The 23,382-nt window shown below is 40.8% G+C and overlaps 1 protein-coding gene and 1 long non-coding RNA gene across 3 annotated transcripts in view; one reads left to right on the top strand and one right to left on the bottom strand.

Moving 5' to 3' along the window:
• LOC125328904 overlaps nucleotides 1-23,382 on the bottom strand; it is a 114,787-nt gene that overhangs the window by 44,965 nt on the left and 46,440 nt on the right. For both annotated transcript variants that reach the window (XR_007204942.1, XR_007204941.1), the window contains exon 3: nucleotides 5,772-5,863. This is a non-coding gene — a long non-coding RNA (uncharacterized LOC125328904). The remainder of the gene's footprint in view (nucleotides 1-5,771; nucleotides 5,864-23,382) is intronic.
• On the top strand, nucleotides 9,618-21,073 carry CD28 (CD28 molecule). Its single transcript, XM_048310128.1, has 4 exons — nucleotides 9,618-9,797; nucleotides 16,027-16,380; nucleotides 16,632-16,750; nucleotides 19,515-21,073. The coding sequence occupies exons 1-4, from the start codon at nucleotides 9,743-9,745 to the stop codon at nucleotides 19,653-19,655; spliced, it is 669 nt and encodes a 222-aa protein (XP_048166085.1). The 5' UTR covers nucleotides 9,618-9,742; the 3' UTR covers nucleotides 19,656-21,073.

The following is a 23,382-nucleotide window of genomic DNA, read 5'->3' as shown; positions in this document are numbered from 1 at the left end:
AGTTATTACAAAGAGCGGAAAAAAAAAAACCCCTCAGAAGATTTCTGATTAGGATGGAATACAGCAGAAAACAAAATGTCAAAATGTGGGAAGAAAGTCTTCTCACAGGGTCTGCAGTCCAGGCTTACCAGTTTAACAGAATTCAGTAGGTCAAATAACGAGTGGGTATGAAATCTTGACCCAATTAAATCCACGGCAAAAATCCCATGGATTTTTCTGGGACCAGGATTTCAGTCTGGTTGCACTGTGTCCAAATGCTGACCTTTTGTAAAATGCAGCAAATATCATACAGTGTTTTAGACACTTATACATTCATATTCAGACAAACTGGAATGGTTTTGGGCAAGGAAATATACATGGGTGACTTTGCTGTCAGGTCAAAATGGGCTGCTGTTCCAGTATACACACTGTAGATGAAAGCATGGACAAAGAAACACACTGCAGTGCAGGCAGACAGTGGCCAAGGAGGGTGCTCTATAGAGCTATGGATTTTGTTATGAAAGCCCATAACTCCCATGATCCATGAGAGTTATATTATTTTCAGCAAGATGCAATGAAATCAAATGCAGATTAAAAGATGCCATTGCTGTTTGCAAGAGCTGAGGGGGGTTTTCTGGAACTCCAACACCCAAGCACCTGGGCCCCAGATGGTTTTCTCTCTCCCAGCTGCTTAGCCCACTGCTCTTCCTCAATGGGCAGGACCATAACAAACAGGCATTCCCAACAAGGGGGCAACCTGGGTTGTGACTGTGTGCTTGTTCCTTCTGCCTTGAAATCTACACTCCGGTCTTAAAACAATGCTTCTCCACGTCAGCTGGTTACAGCTGAACAATGGATTCCGCCTGCCTGCAGACTGCCTGTTCACGCCTGACTTGTGTACGGTGTGTGCTCTTCACACTTCCTGCCAGTGTTTACAGCCAGGCTGCAGAGAGAATTCAAGAAGTCCTGTGCTGGCTCTAGGTGTCCACACCTTTGTAGGCTTCTGCCTGTCCAGATACCAATGTTGGCTCTAGTGCTCTCATATTAGCTCAAGTTCAATGCATTACTTTAGGCTAATGAACAAATGAAAACTAGTATAACCTATTCCCAGGGATGAAAGGAAGAGCCAAGAAATATCAAAGTAGTGATGTCAGTTAAACCTCTTTACAAAACAGTCAAGTGGAAAGACTGAAAAGGAAGGTTGCTCTTTTACTCCAATAAAGGCCAAATAAAGAGCTAAACACTCTTTCTCCTTCCCATCATTACAGTACTATTAGAGACTGGGCTTTTTCAAATAGTTTCCCTGATACAATCAAAGATGTTTACTTTCTTTATACAGGTATGTCCTCACACAGTAAATCCCCTTTAGGCATTCTGAAAAAGAGAAATCTATTTCTACTAGCTTTATTAGTTCCCAGACCCGGAGCAGGATGAATTGTTTATGGTAATAAGTGATTTGTTTAATTTAGTACATTTTTCCTACTTGTGACTTGACCATCACATTATCTTAACTCCTGCGTTTGTAGGACTAATCATAAATATTCACCAAACAGATTATACAAATACATTTCAATTGATGATTTGTTTGCAGACCAACATCTCTGAAAATACCCAAATTACTTTTTATGCCCCCAAGGGTATGTGGCTGTTTGCCTAATTCACATGCCATAGTTTCTGACAGAGGAAGTGAAATCTTTAAAATAGGAGAATAATGATGGAAGCGTATCAGTTACTGAACAGATAATAGTTATTAATACTAATCTGTATAAAAAATTGTTTACAAAATGTTTAGGGCTCTCAAATAAGTTGGTAAACATGACCCCTGGAAAGCAGGAGTGAGATGGGATCATGAGACTAGTCATGAATCACTTTCTTCTATTTCCAAAACCTCTGCTACTTACTAATTTGTCTATTATCCTGCAGTGCTGCTCTGTGAAAACCTCCAATGATACTACATATAATACAAAACCCACATGCAAATGATCATGGAAATTTAAGTAATACTAACTAAGGGAAATTTGGCTGAACAGGCAAAATTTTATATATAATAATTTGTTTTGTAAAAAACATTTACAAAATTACTTCCAATTATGAAAGGAGGACTGAATTAATTATTGCCTTTTTATGAACCAGATAGACATTTTGGAGTCTTGTGAGAATATTTCTTTAAAAAAAAGCATGTGCAAGTAGAATGTAGAATTAGGGTTAATAGAGTCATCAACAATAATCTTCTAAAGCCATAGAAAAATGACAGCAGAAAACGTCAGGTTTCAGAGGCATAAAACTAAAAGCTCAGAAATTTAATAATGAACTCTAATTTTATCATAAAACCTTAATAGAGCTGGCTACAAAAATGTACTTCAATTTTTATAAACTCTCAGACTGTCCTGAAATCAGCAAAACCAGAGGTTTTACATTGCTTTTAATAACCTCCAAAGCTTAGTGACATATTAAAATTTGATTGTATTTTAATATCATCTGAAAGATTATCCAACAGCTGCAATTAGCAATATGTAGCTGGACCCCTTCAGGGTCAAACTTTGTGTATAGGAAGAGATGAGATTATTGTGGTTTTATTAGAATGGAATACTTATGGATACGAGGCAGCAGCAATGTGAAGCGGAAGCTTTCCAATCCTAATAGCTGCCTATGGGCTCAGATTTCCTAGGTAGTTACGGCACATGGTGCTTGGTTGTCAGACATTTTGGGATGATCTCTGATGTAAGGTTTGGCTTGCAAGGGCAAGTAGAGCTGTCTACTGGGAGCCCCTGGGGGGTGGCCACGCCAAGGACACTGTCGTGGCCCTTCGCATTACGAGGCTGTGTGTGCACCAGCTGCTCGTGCGCTGAGGGGTGAGCCACTGGCATGTCCGAGGGACCAATACTTCTTGGGCTCAAGATACATTAGGGGAGACACCTAAACATTTGGGTGGCTCCCTGCTGGACCCCAAGGCTTGCACCAGTAGACAGACTGGACATCTCTGAAATAACAGATGGAAATTTTCTCTGCTTCTTGTGTGGATGTGACTTCTAATAAACCATCATATAATTTTTTTTCTCCTCCTCTTTAAACCAGCAAGGATTCTTACCCTCTGAACCCAGCAAGGCCTTTGTAAACAGCAGAGCGATTGTTTTCAATTTCCTGTTTAAAGGAATAGTCTAAGGGAATGCTGGCATGCTCAAAAAATGCAGGATTTATTTTCCAAGAAAAAATCCATTATAAAATTAATAAGCACTTACCAGAATTCACATGCATATCCAAATCAGTAAGCAGGTGCTTCCTATTGTGATTTGAAAAGGACTTCTCTCTGCTTTCAGCACTTTTCACGGTTCAGAATCAGGAATATTGGTACTTAGTTCCTATGTGGAAATATTTAAAACTCTTTCTAATGTATTTATGATGTTTTCCTATGCAGCCCTGCACAAACATTTCCAGTGTGCTATGACTCAGTATTTTTTTGAAGTAGCAGAAATACAATGAAAAGTCTGTTTCTCATAGTATTTTGGCAGAAAACAACTCTGTGGGTTGGTGTTGGCAGCACCACAGTCTAAGAATAGGGCACTTCTCAGGCAGAAAGTTGTTGAATTTGGACATCAGCTAGGTTTGCCTAGGCGTAAAGAAGCCACTGTCTTCAGGGAAAGGAGTAATTTGGAAATACTTATCCTACAAGTTAGTGTGCTAGTGTCTACCAAAATAATTATTTCCTGTGAGGACTACTCAGAATGAAGTAATATCAAAAAATATATTCCATTGGATGAGCGAGGTTGCTGGGCAGCCCTTTGACACTTCCTCAAAGGGGCTCTTATTGTGTGGAGTGCTCTATTCTAGTTTCAGTTGTTCATAAACATGAGTAATGCTTCCTTCCAAGTTTGTGCAAATGGGAAGAACTGTAAAAGTGCAGTGCTTCACCATCCATGTACTGTGCTGATAGCACTACTACCATCATTGTGAAATGCAGGGCAAGACATAAAGTAACACAACAACGAGCAAGTGAAAGAGTTAAAGCTTTTAAAATGAGCTTGAACATGACAGTCTTAAAACCTAATATACTGAGCTGAGCCTGGACTGTGCTGGTTCTGATGAACCCAGAGGAGGTGGAAAGGTTTTCTCTACCTAAGGCTTTACCCATAAGTACAGGATATACAGACTGTTCTTTACAAATAAAGGCAATGCAGGAAATTCCTTGGAAGCCTCAGCTACAGCATTCCCTCACTATGGGTAACATTTGCCTAGTGACTCAAGTGTCTACACCACCAGTTTGATTTCATCCTTACTTCGCGCCAGGGCTCTGGATTCCTGATTATCCATACTATTCATGTGCTGCTTTTGGCAGCAAAAATTTTGGTCAATTATTTCCCTCCAAAAGGAAATGCTGGCACAGATGGCGGAGAAGCCAAGTCCAGTCAGATCATATTGGATGTGTAATTCCCAGGCTTGGACTCCTGTTCCATGGGACTGCCATTTAGCACAGCCCCAGAAAGCCTTCCTCCCTTGGCAGCCCTCTCCAAACCTTCAGACCTTGCAGGACCTCCCATGACACTCCATCTTGCCCTCAGATATGAAAACATAGTCCTAGCAGACAGAAATCTTTCTACTGGTATTTAGAGATCTATGTAACTTCTCTGGACAAGCTGTAGACAGCCAGGTCTGGAAGCTGTCTTTTTGCACAAGGATGAATTTTGAATTTGTCTGCTCAAGATTTCTAGGCCTTAAGTTCTTTGGAAGATGCTTCCTCTTATTTAAAATTTCTTGTAATATATCGGCAGTGCTTCTTCATATCTTTTGTCTTCAGCAAGACAAAGGAGAAGGAGATAAACTATCTCAGTTTGAAAAAATGAGACATGCCATAAGAGGATAACACTGCTTTGTTGCCCTATCTTCCATGATAATATATAGCATTCTTCACCTTCTCTACCCAAGAGGAAAAAGCACCAGGCACTGCAGCCAACAGAAATTCTTCTCCCTCTAGACCTAATTTCAAAATGCTTTTATCACAGAACACTTAGCGTATATATGTACTCACCTGTGGGCCTTATTCCAGGTACTCCTACCTAAACACTGGCCTCTAATGAAGCAACAGCCGTATGTCAGGTTACAGGCAAGTGACAGATGGAGTTAATCATGCAGTTTTGAGCCATTCTCCCCCAGCTCATTAATCTACCTCCTTTAAGACTTGTTCTAACAGTTCAAACCAGGAATAGGTACAGCCAGAAGAAAAGGTAACAACTTTGAAACTGGAAGCCAGGAATGTACATGTGTGAACTCCTGCCCCTTTCCAACAAACACAAATGAAGAGCTTCATCTACTAGCATTAAAAATAATCAGTCTGTCAAGGAAAGATTTCTTTCCCCAAAGGGAAGGCTTCTCTCAAGCTCTCTTTCAGGTTTGTATGTGTTTGATGGTAGCACTTAGTCCTATGTTAGTGACACATTAGGACAGCTATCTTGAGGGCTGGAAACAAAAATTTCACATCTTTCCAAAAGAGAAAGTTCCTTTTCCACCATGACATGTCATATTTAGTTCTGGCCCTGGAAGGCTCCTATGTACCAGACACCAGTTGTAACATTTTAATTTACAGAAAAACAACTTAAAATTCCCTCTGAAGGAGTATATTGATATTTCCTTCTAAGGGTAATGGTTGTACTTGTGATATGAAGGCACCTGGACTCAAAGAAAGAAGGATATAAAAACACTCAGAATGTGGTGAAAATTCATCAGTGTGCATGGGAAATGACAACATGGAATGGAGGCCATCAGAAAACTGGTCAGATCTTGCAAGGTACAGAGCTTACCAGGGCTACTCGTAGAGGTTCCTAGCTCTGCCACTAACCTAAGGCAAGTCCTTGGGACTGTCTCTTCACCTTGCTGTGATTCCATTCTCCATCTGCAAAGTGAAGATAACAACATGTCACTTTATGAAGAGCTTCAGGTGACAAATACAACATAACTCCTTGGGCCAGCTTACTGGATATAGTAGGAGGTGAATAATATACATAATTGATTGTCTTCCTAGTTAAAAATAGCATGTCAGTTTGTTACACTCTTTCTGTCACTCCACTTCTGCACCTCTACAGCAGCTAGTTAAAGCACACTTTGCTTGTAAGCAAAATGTGAAAGAATCAATCTTCCATCTGTACCAAGGATGCATAGTACTGTTCAAAACACATCATTACTTGGAGCAGCAATGGAAGAATCAAGATGTTTTAAGAATTGCAGTCATAAGAAAGAAAGCATTTACTTCAGCAGCTGACAACATACAAGCATGCAGAACAAGCAAAATAATGCCTACATAGACTACTCACTCAAGGTCTGCATCATGGTTCTTTATGGTAGGGAAGCATAGGAAGATTCTCTCAGACAACTGTTAAATTTAATCTTACTATGTAGTTGCAGGACAGTACACGGACATAAAAGTTAATTGTCTATAGTAGTTAAAAGGGAATTTAGTGACTTACTGTCTTCCATCAGATTGGAGTCTTCAGAAATAAGTGAAAGATAGTATATTGATGCAATTATTCTTCTAGTATGCATATACAGTTTTATTTGCTTGAGAACAGGAGTATGTGCTGGGAACAATTATGGCACTATACAACTTCCAGTGACTGAAGGGAGGCTTCATTTTTTAAAAAATTACCTTCTAAACTATCCACTTTTTTAATCATAATAAATCTGGAATGTCTTTCTTGACTTTAACAGCTGAACACTTGGCTGAGGATATGTGGGACATTACTCCCTCATTCTTTTATGTAAAGGCAAACTGGCAGCCTGCTTGGGAGTTTTTGGTACTCTTAAAGATATCCAGAAAATCCTTCAGAAACTATTTCTCTAAAACTCAGGTCATAGCTCCTGTCAGTGCTTGGGTTTCTAAGGCATGAAAAGCTATGATCAAATACCTAGACTGTTGTTTTATTTACATACTGTGAAGAGTAAAAAGCCCAAACCCATACTCTAGATTCTTGTGTACCCTTCAAACCTATTTACAAACCTTTAATTTACTTCTCTTGGACTGCAATTTCAGCCATTTTGTGATGGGATGGAAACATTCTTTTCCCAAACATGGCCAAATGGCATTTTTAGCTCTTTCAGTGCTCTCACAGCTCTAGTTCCACTGAAATTACAGTGTTAGTCGGGATTTCCATCACTGCGACAGCAAGCAGATCCTGTCTGCCAGTGTACAGACAGACTCAACAGCTGAAATACGAATGGAAAATGGGGTAAGAATAGAAGTCAATACTGCCTGAATTAATGTTACTGCAGAACACCCTTGGATAATGCTCAGGATATAGAAGGAGAGATACTTAGAGAAGTGGGAGAATAATGAAAATTTAAGAGTGAGGGCATACTGAGAGACATTTTCACACATTTTTTTTCCTAGATAAATTTTTATGTGGTTTGTCCTAAGTACAAGATGGCTTGCTGAAAGCTAAAATATCTTCTTCCCCTGCCCTCATGATAGCTTTGGCAAAAGAAAAAGATCACACATGTGAAATGGCACAGCCAAGTATCTAAGTGATTGGAAATGAATTATTTAAATTAGAGGAAGAGATGCAATTTTGAGAAGGAAAGGAGCCATACCCTCAGGAACACAAAGGTTTTAAAATCCTAGAAAACCAGGAAGTGCAGATGAGCCAAAAATTATTTGGGAGGAAGAAAGCACCCTTCCTTACTCCAGAGATCAAAGAAGAAACAATTAGGCAAAACTAAAATCACAGCTGAAAAAAAGAAGCTCTGAAAAGGGCAATACTGGTACCCCTATTCATCAACCCAGAGAGAAATGATACATCACAGCTTGGTCTCTAGAGCCACAGTGGAGAATTGCCCAGTGGGCCCTCTTCCCTCTCCTCCATTCCACCACTCCAGTCCCTGTTTGCAATCAGTACCTTGGTCTGTCCTCACAATGGGAGAGGCACATGAGGAGCAATAAGAGATGGAAAGGAATAAATGGGACCTCACCCAGAGAGTGCACACTGTTCTCTCAGGTTTTTGTTAGTGGATTCTTAGAGCAGGATCTCCTCCTGCACAGCTGTTTCCATAATCTGGTTTCCACCTGAATGGTGCCCTTTCGCCAATGTATGCCAGTGAAATTCATGGCAGTATCTCTCTCTGCAATATATTCTGCTAATTCTGGGATGAGGGTAAAATGTACTCCTCGTGCATTTCCAGTCCATATCCCAAATACAGAAAGGATCTGACAGCCAAGATGCAGACTGTATATGTTGAGTTACCAGAGCCAGAAGATATTACCAGAGCCAGCAGTGGTTTTCATCTCTGTAACAGCAACTCAGCAAAAAGGTACTGAATTTTGTAACATTTTTGAGGGATTCTCACTACAAGTTAAGCTGAGACTATTTCATTGGTAACTGCAGGTATACTCATATGAGTCAAAAAAATGTGTCAGGACATTTACCTAGATACCACAAAAGTAGGCTAAGAAAGAGAGAATCTGATTTTTTTATCTCTTTTACTTTTTAATTAGTTTAAGGAAATTCCAAAACTTTCAGTATTGCAGGCAAATTACACCAATTACAAAGCAAAAGAATAATGTTTAAATTCCTAGACTGCAAATGGATATACCAGCTAAGGCAACTCATAAATTGCATTTGTAATTTCTGATAAAACATGGCCTAAAGGTTTCAGATACTAAGGGATATGAAAGAATAGTACATGCTCTTTCATCCCTTTCTATAACCACTCAATTTTCTTGAAAGTCTTCCTGTTTTACCTTCCCTTTTCTCTCAAATCCAAGATAGTGATGGGCATTGATACAGTTAAATATTTCTACTTTGGTGGATGAAAATAAATAGTTAATAACCAGAGCTTCTCACGTTATAAATGCCATCACTGGGCTCTCACAACCTGCTTTTGCAAGGGATGACATTGAGCTTGCAAAGCAAAGGAAGAGAGAGCATCTACCTGATGAGTTGAAGAAAAAACTTTACAGAAGAAGGCCTCCATGAAAGCACTGACTGAGCAATGTGCTTGCTGCATGCTGCCTTTACTTAGATGTTAATTGGATTACAGTTGCACGCATTCATAAATTGTGATAGTTTTCAAAATGTGAAGGTATACCAGATCACTGTTTCCTGCACTATTGGCTCTGCATTCAGGCAACAAGCAGATGCAGAAAAATGAGTATGAACAAACTACTACCAAAATATGTCAGTGTTCCCAGGGCCTGGGAAAACAGGCAGAAGCAAGATGGTAGGCCAAGAGAGGAAGATTTTTGCTCCTAGGATTGAGGAAAGGTGAAGGTTCCTGAGCACGCAACTTCCTGATGGGCCAGGCCTGGCCATCAGGAACTTGGAAACTGGTATTTGCTTCTCCCATGACGATGGAACCAGTGTACATGTGTATGTACCCCTGGTAAATAAAGAGCACTGTGTCCCTAGGGAGATCCATTCCTCCCTGACAGGAGCAGCCTTGCAGAGCCCCAAATGTAACCACACCGTGCAATACAGGGCTGACAGTCCCTATCTTGAAATGCACACTTCCAGCACCTTTTAAGTACTACTGAGCTTTGCAGAGGCAGCTTCCTAAGACTAAAATCATCAAACAATTTAACTTCCTGTTCAAGCATTGCCATTACAGTGGTTTCACCAGGCAGTGTATCATGTGCTGCAGAAGGAGGAGGAGAGAAGTTGTGTGAGCACCCGAGAGTGCAGCCTGGCCCCACAGGGAAGGAAGGCAGGTGCTGTGGGGCCCTGGGAGACGTGGCAGTGCCTGCAGGGGGAGGGGACAAGGCAGCAGGCCCACCATTAGCACCATGCTCCTGGGGATCCTCGTGGTGCTCTGCTTCATCCCCACTGCTGATGTAACAGGTAACAAAAACCCCCCACATTTCAATCCTTTCCCCTATTTTTCCTCACTTTGATCATCAAGGGGTAGAAGGTCTGGTATAGCTCTGAATTAATTTTGCACAAATTGTTCTTGTTTGGATGAAAGGGGAGAGACAGCATGCTGCTAAGTCTGCACATGGATCAACTTGATATAACCAAGAGGCCAATTTTTCTCCTGCCACAAGTATCCCTCCAAGATGAGACCCAAGAGTTTTCCTTTAATTTGACTTCTCTCTAGATCCATTTGGAAATTGCATGCATAGGCAGAGGGGTGTTTATTCCACCTACCCCCGGGCTTTACAAGTTCTGCTCACAAGTGCCTTTTCTTGGGGGCAGCAGGTCTGAGCAGACCTGGTGCCAACACCTCTCTTGGGGCAGACTCTCCACATCGCCAAGTCTACTTGTAAAGCTTCAGGTTCCCCCATGGCCTGGCTTGGTGTGATGGGTTCTGGAGCTGAGTGCACTGACATCCTCACAGGACTAGCAAATAAATGCTCAAAAGCAGAGTTGCTTACTGAGCTCAAAGATGGGAAGATGGGACTTGCCAAGTTTCTGATTTTTGCATTGTTTGGTGGTTTACTGATACTTACTAGACACCTAGTTTCTTTCTGAAGATCTTCAGGAAAAAAAATCTTTTTGTGATTTTGAAATCTTGAGTCTTAGTGAATCTTCCTGACTCTTCAGTTTTTGTGGCTGAGGGTATTTATCTTGGTGTTGTCTTGCTGATGCAGTGTTCATATGTTCAGAGCTAATATGTCTTTCCAACGGGTACATTAAAATGCAAAGCAAGGCAAGGGATGATGGCTTTTGCTAGGGTAATCTTGAGACAGACAATTTTTCAGACGGCTGGCTGTGAACTGTTGTTACTGCATCTTCTCCAAGTATCAGTGTTTTGTATTTTACAGGGAAGTTACAGATAGGAATAAAAATCTGTTTTCCGGTACAAAATTTTTAACATAGAGAACATCTTAAAAATGTTGCTTTTTCTAGTATGAGAGATGCAATTGAATATATTTTTTCTTATTTCTACATTATTTTTTACATAGTTCTTTTCCTCAGCGAAGGCATTGTAGTTTGCATGACACTGTGTTCACCATTTCTTTCAGAAATCATAGGTTTTTTTCTTCCTTGTCCTTTCCCATGTTTATAATTCTCTGTTCGCAATATCATAATTGTTTCCACACCAGGCTCCTGGATTGTCAAAGAAGACACTAATTCCAGGAGGGGATAATATCAGCAGTAGGTTAACAGTTCTAAACACATTTCAGTGAGGTGTGAACAGCTTTAAAGCAGTGCTTTTGAATTGCAGCAGAATTAATTACAGTGTGTGGTTCTCAGACACAGGCATTATGCCATGGCTTTACAAACATATGTACAGTTGCTTTGCATGAAGAATTTGGATTTCTCCAACAGACTCACCAAGATTGTTCAACTGCTTAAAGAGAAGCACATGAGGTCATTAGCTTCTCAGGGCGCTCATCCTTTCCCCATCTATTTTTTTCACTCTTCATTTTCAAGGTGATTGATCCTTAGTACATGGAAAACACTAAGGCAGGTCAAAACCCTGCAGGACTTCCTCAAGCCATGAAGTGCACTATAAGCCTCAGGTATTTTGCTTTGGGAAAATCAACAGAATTTGTCCTGTTGTTAGACTGTATCACTAACTGCTGCAGTTTAATCAGTAACTGGTTGAGTTTAAATCATAGAAAGGGACTTAAAATACTAGTTTAGTCATTTCCCTTTTGAAGAAACACTAACATTTACAAAGTTTGGCCTCCTCCCCTTTTTGTTGGCTAAATAATTGCCCTGCTGTGGTCTGTCAGAGAGGCAGCTAGATCAAGTGTCTGGTATTTTGTGAAGTAAGTAATATAAGCAGCTTCCCAGTGCAGTGTATCACGACTGACCTCATCTTTTTACTATCGACATAACCTTCTGGCTTATGGTCTCTGGGGGTTAAAATCAACCTCTAACCCACCAGGGTTACCAGAATGCAGAAGACGGATGAGGCAAGGTTAGCTGAGATTAGGAAGACATCAACTAATTCTTGTTTTAAAAAAATAAATCACAAACTGCCAAGAAAAAACCCTGTGCTCAGACTGGATTTGATTAAAGCAAGAGTGTCACCTGGGCTTTCTGGAGTACTCCGCTGCCTGCAGTACTCACAGCAAAACAAGAAAGTTTAGCAGAAAACAGGTCTGTAAGGGCCAGAAAGAGAGGATCCTCCCAGCTGCACGTTAAACACACAGCTGGGTGGCCTCAAACCAAAGTAAAAGAGAAGGACCCTTGTACCTAGGAAAGAAGAGTAAACGTAATTGAACAGACCACCAGCAACAAAAATGAAATAGCTTTGTTTATAACATACCTGTGTGCCTTTCTGCCTGTGGCTTAAACAAATTCCTTTCAGGTTTTTCCCTATCCCCCCAGGGAATTAGGTGGGCCATTTCTTTCCTGTGCTTACAGAAATCCCAAATTATCTTAGATACCTTGCTCTGGAAAATAGCTCCCTGAAGCTACTGGCATAAAAAAAAGACAAAGAATACTAAATATTTTAGCAGAATATTTTTTTCCAATAGCTGATGATGATTCAAGAAGAGTTCTGGAGAAAATAAAAAAACAACCCACCTCAAAATAGTTATTTTCCATACTTTGTCAACTCTATTTCACTTTCTTGGTGAATAGAAAAAAAATAAAAAACTTCAATGAAGTTTTGCTTGCATCAGGGTTCGATGATCAGAAAGTCAGTATTTTACAGATATTATTGATGGATGGCACTTTGTTTCATGATGCAAAACCCCCTCACATGTGATTATAAGAAATGCCCAGCACTAAAAACAAGCTACAAAAAAGCTTAACAAACATTTAGCGATCTTACACACTATTGCATATAAATCCCAAGATCCTAAGAGAAGGTTTGCAGCTTGTCCACACTGACTGAAATGATTTTACATTTTTAAACATCACTGCTTTTTGAAACTGTAAAAAATTATTTTTCATAACTACTATCTTCCTGGCTGGGTAAGGCCAAGATATAGGTATTTATTACTACACAACATGACTGAACACAGCTCTGAAGTGGCAATCATAACCCTATTTAGGGGAATGGAAACACCTACAAAATGTTTCAGAGTTTCACCATTTAACAAACCCAAAGTGACACTTATGAGGAAAAACTGGCTCTGTGAAGGCAAAAGCAGCCTCAGCCCATGTTTGCTTAGAATGGTCTACATCCTACTAAGAATGTAGTCAAATCCTATTCAGATCACAAGTGAAGTGAGGGATGTTTGGCGTTACTCTGTCTTCCCCATGAAACTAATACACATTTTAGCATGACTGACTTTATTCAATTCAAAAAAACCTCCAAGTCCAGAGGAGGAGGAGGACAGCAGGGCTTGTCTAACACACCGGTGGAGTAAGCTTGCCTTGCCCCTGTTGGCATTGCAGCCCAACCAATTCATGTGGTGCTAATTAGTGCCTATAAATGAAAACAAAAATATCTTCTTTAATTTAGGTTTATCTAGTAAAGCCACTTTGTAAAAATAGATTTGGGTGCTTAGCTTCAATCATGTAGGAGCTGTCTTCATTTAATGATCCACAAATGGGCTTTTTCCCACTGCTCAGCTGTCTGCATCCCAGCATCAGCAGCATGGAGCTGGGTTATCAAGCCCAGCCTGCAAGACAAGGCAAACAGTTTGGGCTATAAATCCAAGAGGTGAAAATAAGTTGAAGGAATTTATCATTTTTGGTGGGTATATCAAAACGGACTGGTTGCCAATTATCACAGTATCATGGCAGGGACATAAATAGTCCAGAGCTGTAGTTAAATAGTGGAGCTCAAGGCATGAAGCTCAGGCCTAAACATCAGGAATTCAGGTTGGCTGATGACGGTGAAAGAGATGGAGTAAGTCATTGGGGTCTGCAGAAGAGTCTAAATAACATCTGAAAGTTGTCCCTCAGTGATGAGATTTTCAGTGTTCTCTGACTTTCCTTTGGCCACAGTGAAAATATGATCAGGCTGAGCAATAAATATCCATTGGTTTTCTGTAAGTACTTGCAATGGAAACAGGCAAGCACTTTTCTGAAGTGTAATACTTCTGTCTGTTCTGGAACCCTATTTCAGTTGTCAACTCTGAGACAGAAACGATCTCCCCTGAAGGTGCATTCAGTCCCTTTGCAAAGTAGAATAACTGTCTCAAGTGAGTTGTGTAGTATTCTGCTGTGCTAAAGGTGGAAGAATTCTACTGCAGACTTGCAAATTGCCGCATAGGCCAAAAATCAATTTTCCAGCCAACAAAAATGTGATCAAATACCTTGTCTAAAGGGGTGGAATCCGAACCTCACCACTTACTAGAATGCCTTATAAGCCTATGTGAGAGCTTTTGTCGGAAAATGCTGATTCAATGAAACTGAATTGTTTTGCTGAAATGTCTTCATTTCGATGAAAACTCACCACAGGCACCACCTTAGGTAAAGACTTGCCTTCTCTGTTCTTACTTTGCCACTCTGTCCTAGGAATCGAAGAGCCATGTCTCTTTCTGCTGGAAAGCCTGGAAATGCTATCCTTCATCCAAAGTTTCACAGTGTTTGGGTTCCCTGCAAACATGGGATTCCAGAGCTGTTATGAGCTCTCCTCAACCCTCCCCCCCAACAATGTTGGGCAAAGAGACACAAGGAGGATAGGCTACAATCTTTCTTTTTTTAAAGATGAGGCAATTAGAGCATTCTCTGCCTCACATCTCCTCGTCTCATTTGAAACAAGGGCTGGTAAATGAGACTTTCAATGAGAAAATTAACAACTTCAGCAGTTTCATGGGTTCTGCTGGTAACTGGAGAACCTGCTAGCCAAAGGTTGTTTTTACTGTCTGCACCCTACTAGTGGTCCTGGACATCTCATTCATCTCTTTGTGTTTGCTTTACTCCCTGGACCACATTCATCCCAAAGGAGTATCCTACTCAACAAGCCAGGGTACTTCATCTTCTTGTGCAGGCATGAATACACTAAGCATCATTTGGTCCTAAATATTGTTAAACACAGTTTTAAACACGTTTTCTGGGCATTCTGGGTCTGGCCTCCTTCCCACTTCATTTCTCTTACTAGCTTTTTTGAAGTCTCATCACACAGATTAAGTAGAAAGAATCTAGGTTTGCACGACATTTTGAGGACAAGAGGTACAATTGTCATTCTATCAGCCACAGTGATTCTCAGGGATCTGTAAAAGACTATCCAGACCTCCTATTAGCTGAGCTTGCATAAAGGCTTAAGTGGTCATACAAAAGCCTTGGCAAGTCTCTAGCTTAAAAGCCAAAACTCCCTTCCTCTTACTTAGGGGTCATCATTTGAAAAGAAGGGCCTCATTTGTACAGGATGACTTTTCTTTGAAGAAATTGTCTTTCTGCATAGTCCTTGCAGTGTTTCATTGTTTGGCAGATGATAGCACAGAGGTCTACATGTCAGAAAACATTTCCTGTTTGTGTATCAGTCTGGTCAATTCAAATTCAATTATACATTCATGTGACATGCTTTTTTACAGGCCATTCAAGTGCTAAGTGCCAGTGCAGTGTCAAATTAGTCAGCTCCTGAGTCCTTTGAGAGATTAAGAATCTACTACAGCTGCTAGCTAGAGAAATTACTTATTTTACATTAAAATGATAGCAGTTCATGCTTTTAGTGTTCATTGCCCAAGGTCCAAACCCTTGAATTGGTTCAGCAAATCCACCTGCAAACACTTCAGGAGTCCTTGAATTAAAAAGCAAATGTATAAATAATATTCTCTTATCTGAACGCAGTGTCAATTCATAGTATTTTCACTCCATAATGTTCCCTGGGAAATTGCTTGCTAAATGAAGGATAAACTTAGATGGCCTTCTATATACACACATGCACACAGTTGCAGCCTAGGCTTCTGAGTTCTGATGTTAAATCTTAATCATGGGCCACTGTCTCTTCTAGTGTTCTGACTCTGAAGAAAAACACTCTTGATCTCATAGTCTCCCCTAGTGACTATGTAATTATTTACCTACAGGTGGATTGCTGCAACAATAGCTCCTGTGAGAAACTGCTTCTGCAGATGGGTGGTTTCGTACTCCCTAGTAGGGAGTGTCAGCAGGGGAGAGGAGATATGGAGAAGAGTTGCAGGGGAGGATGTGTGGTTCTGAAGTCTCATGCTGTATTTTATAAACAAGTGTTTTTCTCACTTTCTCCCCTCCCTTTCAGAAAACAAGATTTTAGTGGCTCAGCATCCTTTGCTCATCGTAGCTAACCAAACTGCAACTCTAGTTTGTAACTACAAATACAATGGGACAGGGAAGGAATTTCGAGCTTCGCTACACAAAGGAACGGACAGTTCAGTTGAAGTTTGCTTTATTTCATGGAACACGACCAAAATTAGCAGCAATTCAAATAAAGAATTCAACTGCCAAGGGGATCATGATAAAGACAAAGTCATCTTCAATCTTTGGAACATGAATGCCAACCAAACTGACATCTACTTCTGCAAAATTGAGGTCATGTATCCACCCCCATACGTCTACAATGAGAAGAGCAATGGGACTGTTATTCACGTGAAAGGTAAGCTAGAAATCTCTGTAGGCCAGTATCCTCTCTATACACACTCCTTACTTAATGGCTGGAGGCAGATTGTTTCCTTAAAAAAGAAGTTGGATCGCCTGGTAAAACTACATTCCTGCTCTGAATTTCCTGAAGAAGAGATCTTAAAATGATGATTAATAAAAATGACACATTGGAACAAGGAGTAAATAGGCAGAGATCAATGTTTTTGATTTAATGTACTTAAAGTTTTCTTTGCTCTTTCCTTAAAGAGACACCCACCCAAATACAAGAGCCTCAGTCGGCAATTCCTTTGTGGATTCTGGCAACAGTGACTGGAATTCTTGCATTCTACAGCATGCTAATAACTGCAGTTTTTATTAACTACTGGGTAAGCAACTAGCATTTTCCTTTGCTCTATATGCTCTAGTAGTTCATTTCTCAGGCTATACTTGCCATGTTTACCACTAACTCACAGATCCCCCCTTCAGTACAGGATGACTGAAGTGTTTCTTCAACCCAGCTATGTATGCACACCCATGGTGTACCCCAAAAGAGCTGAAACACCAGATGCTCTCCAGGTGGGCAGTCAGGCCTCTGCAGTAGAGTCCTAAAGCAAATAGTAATGCCACAGTGTTGGCAGTGCCCTGCACACCAGCAATACCAGGACACTGTCTCTACCTCTGCCAACTGAACCTGTCAGGGAAATCTAGAGCTACAAGCATTTCTGGCAAAACCCTTTGAGGCTATACTGACAGGAGTTCACCTAAAATAAAACAATCTATAGGGAGCCTTCAGTTAGCCCACGACCATCTGCACTGGTGTCTTGTGCCTATCCAGCAATTCCCTCGAGCAACCACTATTTCTGGCAGCTTGACTGCAAGGGAATAGGAGCACCTGGATCTCAGTAGTCCCTTGTCTGTACATCAACAGTAAGAAAGCTGAGACAGCCTTACAGATCATAATTTTTGCTTTCTAATCTCTCTGGAGAGTTGACTGGCCCAAGTCACATCCAGTTCTCCTCCTGGAGTAAAAAAAGAGAGGCATGATACTGGGGCATCAGAAGGACATTTTCCTTGACAAGTCTTAGGACTGTGATCTCCAGGGCCAATTTAAACTACTTACTCCATGTGAGAAAGACTTGAACATAGAGAACTCAATTCCTTGCACTCTGGCTTTCCCCTCAATCTTTGCTGTTAAATAGTGATTTTCAAAACAACAATTATGAGGTAGCCCATATAAAGGGTCCAGAGTCTCTGCCAGGTTAAATATTGCATATATACAGAAAGCCACTGCTAGCTGAAGCTTGAGATCTGCTAAGTGTTTCACAAAAAACGACTTTCTCAATCTGTGGCTATTTCTAATGGAAAACAATCAAAGGGGGCATTGCCGTAGGAAAATGAAAAGGCAGGTTAAGTGGTTCTTCTTTGTGCCCTGTTGTAGAGGCTGACTCCTCAGAGAGCTGAGAGGATTACAGCAAACAGCTGCTGGTGTTACAGTGCTGTGCTGCTGTGGCTGTGCCACAGATGAGATGCTATAGCTTCAAATCCATCATTTAGAATCTGAACCATTTTCTCTGTGCTATATTCATTTGCTACCTAATGGCTTCACACTTTGCTACTAACATGTCTGCCCCCAGAAAGAGTGGCAAGGCTGTGTTGCCATGTGTGTTGTTTGCTCCATCAGTTTTTACCTGCTGTTATTACTGCTGGCAGTATTCTTTCAGATGATATGTATTCTGATTGTGGATGTATTTAGAGTGTTGTTGAGTATAAATACAGCTGCCTAGAATTGTTTGTGATATTGTAAAAAAAGGTATCCTAATTGTGATACTAGACAGACATGGCAAGCCTGATCAGTTCCTGAAAGCAGCTAAAGATTTGTCTATTTTCATATAGTCTGCCTTCCCTGAAGAAAAACTGCTTTCCGTTGCAAAAGTAGCAGCCTTTGATCCTGTAACAGCCCAACATTCACTCATGCTAGCAAAATGTCTTTCTCCCATGCAAAACTACCTCTTGGGTGAATTAGAAATCCTGTATTATGGAGATGAACACACAGAGATAAAGCTTTTGTATCTAATGCTTTACATGCATTGACTGCATTACATGGCTTAAGCAGTATGTAACTTACATTCAACACTTTGCATATATATAACATTAATATAAAACAGCTTAAAATATTTCATAGTAACTGCCCCACTCTGCACATACTACATAATTCAGCCATCAGATTTTCTAATGCAAACTCCAATTCCACAGCATCCTATGCATATATACTGCAGCATATGCAACTATTTTTGTACATAGGAAGGGAATTTCAGTAAAAAGGAGATTGCAAAACAGTGTATGATGAGTATTAAGGAAAAAGCATGGAAGCACTTTACTTACCCCTGATCAATAAAGCCTTAAGCTATGTAAAAAACACCAACCTTGTGCACAGCCTGCAGCAGTCAGAGGCTGAAATTCTGCTGTAGCCACAGATTTCCTCTGTGATTTTAGGCAAATTATTTCACCTGTCTTCTGCTACTCTTATTTCTGAAAGAGCTGATGCTTCCCTTGTCTCACAGGGGCATTATAAGCAGGAATTCAACAGTGGAAATAAGATTTTTGCGGCCCAGATATGGAGACATAAAAGATTAACATCAGCTCTGATTCTTTCACTGCTTAAAGGAAGATTCAGAACAACATACACATTGTGTCTCACTGCTGTAAATGGTAGGAAAACCATTACACACATAGTCTGGGCTGATTTTTCTTGCTCTTATTCTGTTCAAGTTAAGCTAATTTCTCTTTTCCTCCTAATAAATAAGGACAGCCTTCACAGCTCAGACTCTACTGTTTCTGCTGAATCATTCCACAGATGAGAGAGGCAAGATGATGGTGAGAGGTATCAGTTTGTATCCTTGGTGTGTAGCATTCCTTTACCTGAAGAACTAACACTGTAAATCTCTCACCAGATAAGATGGAGACTAACTTTCAGGTTGGGCAAATTCCATAGATTATTTGATGAGAACATGTGTTCTAATTCTTTTGTTAATGTATTTAAACCTGAAGCTGCCTTATGAATATGCCTGCTTCCCTGAACAAGGACCTAGGGCCAGACCTGTCAGCAGTTAACATGAGAGTTTTCACAGTTCTCTTCACCCTTCCCCACAGCAAAAATCCAAAAAGAATATGTACCATCAGAGTGACTACATGAACATGACTCCCCGGCACCCGCCATACCAGAAGAACAAGGGTTACCCGTCCTATGCGCCAACACGGGACTACACCGCCTATCGGTCCTGGCAGCCCTGATCCCAGCAGCGCACCCACCAGGAGCCTCCTGTCCTTCCAGGCAGTCGCTTGCTCTGGGGCATGGAAGGACAGCCTCTCATTTTCTCGTCGTGTTTATTGCTATTGTTCACAGACACCTACACCATAGCAAGTATTAGATAAACTTTGATCTACTAAAAGAAAATCCAGACCAACAAACAAATATAAAAAGGGGGACGGAGGGGGAGAAGTAAAAAAAGAATTTTTTTCCATGATGGCTGAAAATGAGGCCCAGCTTGTGTTGAGGGTTGTCAGTGGGTAAGATGGAAAGATGGCATCAGTCCTCAGAGCTGGTCTCTTCGTAATACTTGTGGTTTTGCTTAGCTGTTGGAAGAAGCAGAACTTCTGATCTTTTCCAATAACTACTGCCTTAGATTTAACCCTTAATTTCCTTCCCTGTATGTGTAATCCCTCAGACTGTTGCTGTTAAGCCTGGCAAAATGTAAAAAATAATCTTTTTTTCTCTACAAGACCAGGACACAGTTTGAAGTTCAAAACACGTGCTTAAAAGAAAGAGGAGAAGGTCAGCCAGAAGGCATCCAAGCTATTAGGCTATGGAAAAAATAGTCTGCCAGGACAAATCAAGCTGATAGAAAACTAGTAAACCTTCAGCATGTGAGTCCTTGGGCTGGACACTGTGTAGATGTTCGTAAGGCCACCTGCAGTCGTGACCAAGGAACTCCACTGACTGAAAAAGCAAGCAACCTGAAGACAAAATCAAGACAAGTGGGAGAGGAAGAAAGATCTGTCTTAATCACAAACAACCCCATTTCTGATTTGTTTGCCTTCTGCATCAAGGGAATGCAAAGTTATATATGAAGCATTAGAAGACAGAGACCTCGGATTTTGAGAAGATTTTTACTTTTATTTTTGAATTTGATAATTCAGAAGGTATTCTCCTGAGTCCTCCTGAAAATTCGTGCACATCTTCTGGCACCTAGGTTGTACCAGAGCGCTTACAAAAATCTGTGCTGACTTATGAGCAACTAAAGACCACTTGAATTTTTTTTCCCATAAGCACCCAGTTTTTGTGGTGTGAGAGGATTCTTCATTCCCAGCATTGTAAATGGACCTGCAAGTTCTCAGACATATGCAGGATCTGCTCTGGACACTTTGAGGAACTTTGTGTTATCTGGAAATTACTTTTCTCTCTAAATATGTTCTTCAGGACTGTCCATGCCAGAGTAGGACAAAGTATTTAGCAAAACATGATTCATTCTTTCAATCTAGTATGTTTACAATAACAGGACATCCTAAATTGTGATTGGGGTTGCCTTGGCATAAAATCCCTTTTCATACAGAAGAGACAATGTTTATTTTATAGAAACTACTGAATAAACAATTAAAAGAAAAAAAAAAATCCACATTCCACCTTGAAATAAAATTTGGATTGTACAACATTTAATTTCCTTCAAACTGGAATAAGAAGATTCTTTCTCTCTTTGAGGAGACAGGACAAAAGTAGAGATGTGGGAGCATGACAACAATTTGCTTTGATGTCTTAACCCAAGAAAACAACTTCGGTACTTCCAAATTGGAAGTTTTATTTGAGTTTGCTGACTGGGCCCCAAACCTTTCAGTGTGAGTATTATATCACCATGAACTATGTTCCTGGAGGGTGCTGTACCACCCGTGAGCAGCGATGAGGTGCCTCCTGTCCCCAGCCAGGGACAGCAGAGCCCTGATGGCAATGCCCAAGAGGCAGTGCTGCGTCTTCAGCATGGGAATCCAGTCATGGACCCAGCAGGCCCTGAGAGCCTTGGTCTGGTTCAGCTCAGCAAACTCAAAAGCTTATGACTGAACTGAAGAACTTCAAAACAAAGTCTTATTTATTCCTTCTCCTTTCCCCTCACGACATGCACAAACACTCCAAGGCTGACATTTTTCTACACACAATTTTTACTCTCTTCTCCTGAAAAGCCCCTCACTGCACCTTTGTACAGAAGTGGAGGCAGCAAGGAACATGTGCACAGAGCAGAGGGGAGGGAGCCAGGCAGGACACATGACAGTCGCTGCATGGTCCCAGCCTGGTCTGGCCCTCCTTGCTGGCACTGACTGGGAGGATGCTAATGCCTTGCCACCTCCCTCATCACTTGGAGGGGAGATAGGAATGATGCCGTGCTGGGGTTTCCAGACACTCCCAGCAGAAAGCAGCAGGCTGGGCACAGCTCTCTGTCAGGGTATGGCACTATGGCACTGTCTCACCAAGCTCCAGTTTGTCATTGTATGGCACAATGACATGTATGATCACAATGTGCTGGGGAAAATCACAACTTCTAGTGCATGGATAAGGTGAGATGGCAAATGTGTATCAAACCCACGAAACAGGATAAATGTTCTTTGCATAAACTGCATATATACATATTTAGGTATAGATGCGTCTATTTCATTACATCTATATTCCCTAGAGTTTTATTATACTTTTTGCAATCTCCTTTTAAATTTATTAAATAGATACAGTAAATTAAATCTTGAATGAATGTATTAGGCCTGAGGCTAGTCAGAGGAAAACATTACTTTCTAAAGCAAATATTGGTATAATTTGGTTTCCTTCCCCTAACGCTTTTGTACTTTCCATATTTAAAACATACTGATAGCTCCCAGGACATGATACTGGAAAGTAAGTCCTGGAACATCTGCAACACGTATTAATTTGTTTGACTGACCAAAATGGAAGGGGGATACAGGGAAATATCCTAAACATAAAATGAAAAAATGAGGAGAATCAGGACATGAGAAAGCCCCAGCACTGTGTTAAAATGGACATTGCTGTTAAATTAAAGCTCCAGAGGGACATGAATTACAGACAGTTGGAGATGGGATACCAGAAAATTCCTTTTATCCACCACTGTAAAGGAGTAAAATAAAGTGTTTGCAGAGAAGCAATCCAGTTAAGCCTGGACTCCAGCTCTGCATATGTGGATTAGCATATTCAATAAACAGCAATCCTAATTTATTCCATCTGGTTTTAGGCAATGCAAAACATGCCAGGAGAGCCCTGTCCTTCCCTGGCCCTACCTTTGGGGTCTATATGCTGTTTATGGGATGATGTAAAGAGAAACCTCCCTCTGCTGCAGCTCTGAACTTGGAAACTGTCCCTCACGGAGGGCAGGGGTAGATCAGTAGGGTTTTCTGCCTTACACAAAGGTTTTAATTCAAATACAAATACAATCCTGCCAAAGAGTGATTTAATTTTTCATCCTCCTTTCCCCCACTTTTGGGTCTCAGTGTCAAATGAACATCTGAACTGCAGTCATCACATCTGAACAGCAATCAACATATGTTGCAAGGGGTCAACCAAGGGTTGTGCGGCTCCAGCCCCTGCGTGCTGATTCCTGTTCTGCATGTCTCCAGCACAGCACAGTACCATACCTGGCTCTTCTTCGCTTCCAGGAACCAAAGCCCTAGAAGACAAATGCCGAGGAGGTAGCCTGTGTTATCTCTGCAGTGTCTTGAACCCTCCCCATTGGGGCAGTCAGGCTCACTAAAGCCAAAAGTCTTGGACGTTCCTTCTAGTCTGAATATTTCAAATTCCACTATCATCCTTCTGTATAACATTTTTTTTAAAATACCTCTTATTTCTTCTGTAGCTATAAATGTGAACCCTGCATCCCTGCCAAACAACATCATATCTTCCTTCTTTGTGCATCATCTTTTTCCGTTCATTTCTAGTCCAGACTCAGCAGTTCAGGAACCCATCCTATTTGTT

The sequence above is a fragment of the Corvus hawaiiensis genome, chromosome 7 (genome assembly GCF_020740725.1).
Source record: "Corvus hawaiiensis isolate bCorHaw1 chromosome 7, bCorHaw1.pri.cur, whole genome shotgun sequence".
In the NCBI taxonomy this organism is placed as follows: domain Eukaryota; kingdom Metazoa; phylum Chordata; class Aves; order Passeriformes; family Corvidae; genus Corvus; species Corvus hawaiiensis.
This window is presented reverse-complemented; position numbering and strand designations above follow the sequence as displayed.

What these genes read in the sequence shown, in the direction of transcription:
- CD28 (XM_048310128.1), top strand. Translation starts at nt 9,743, where the DNA reads ATGCTCCTGGGGATCCTCGTGGTGCTCTGCTTCATCCCCACTGCTGAT. An exon ending in CCCCACTGCTGATGTAACAG is followed by an intron (nt 9,798 to 16,026) that starts GTAACAAAAACC and finishes CCTCCCTTTCAG; the next exon opens with AAAACAAGATTTTAGTGGCT. An exon ending in CAGTTTTTATTAACTACTGG is followed by an intron (nt 16,751 to 19,514) that starts GTAAGCAACTAG and finishes CCTTCCCCACAG; the next exon opens with CAAAAATCCAAAAAGAATAT.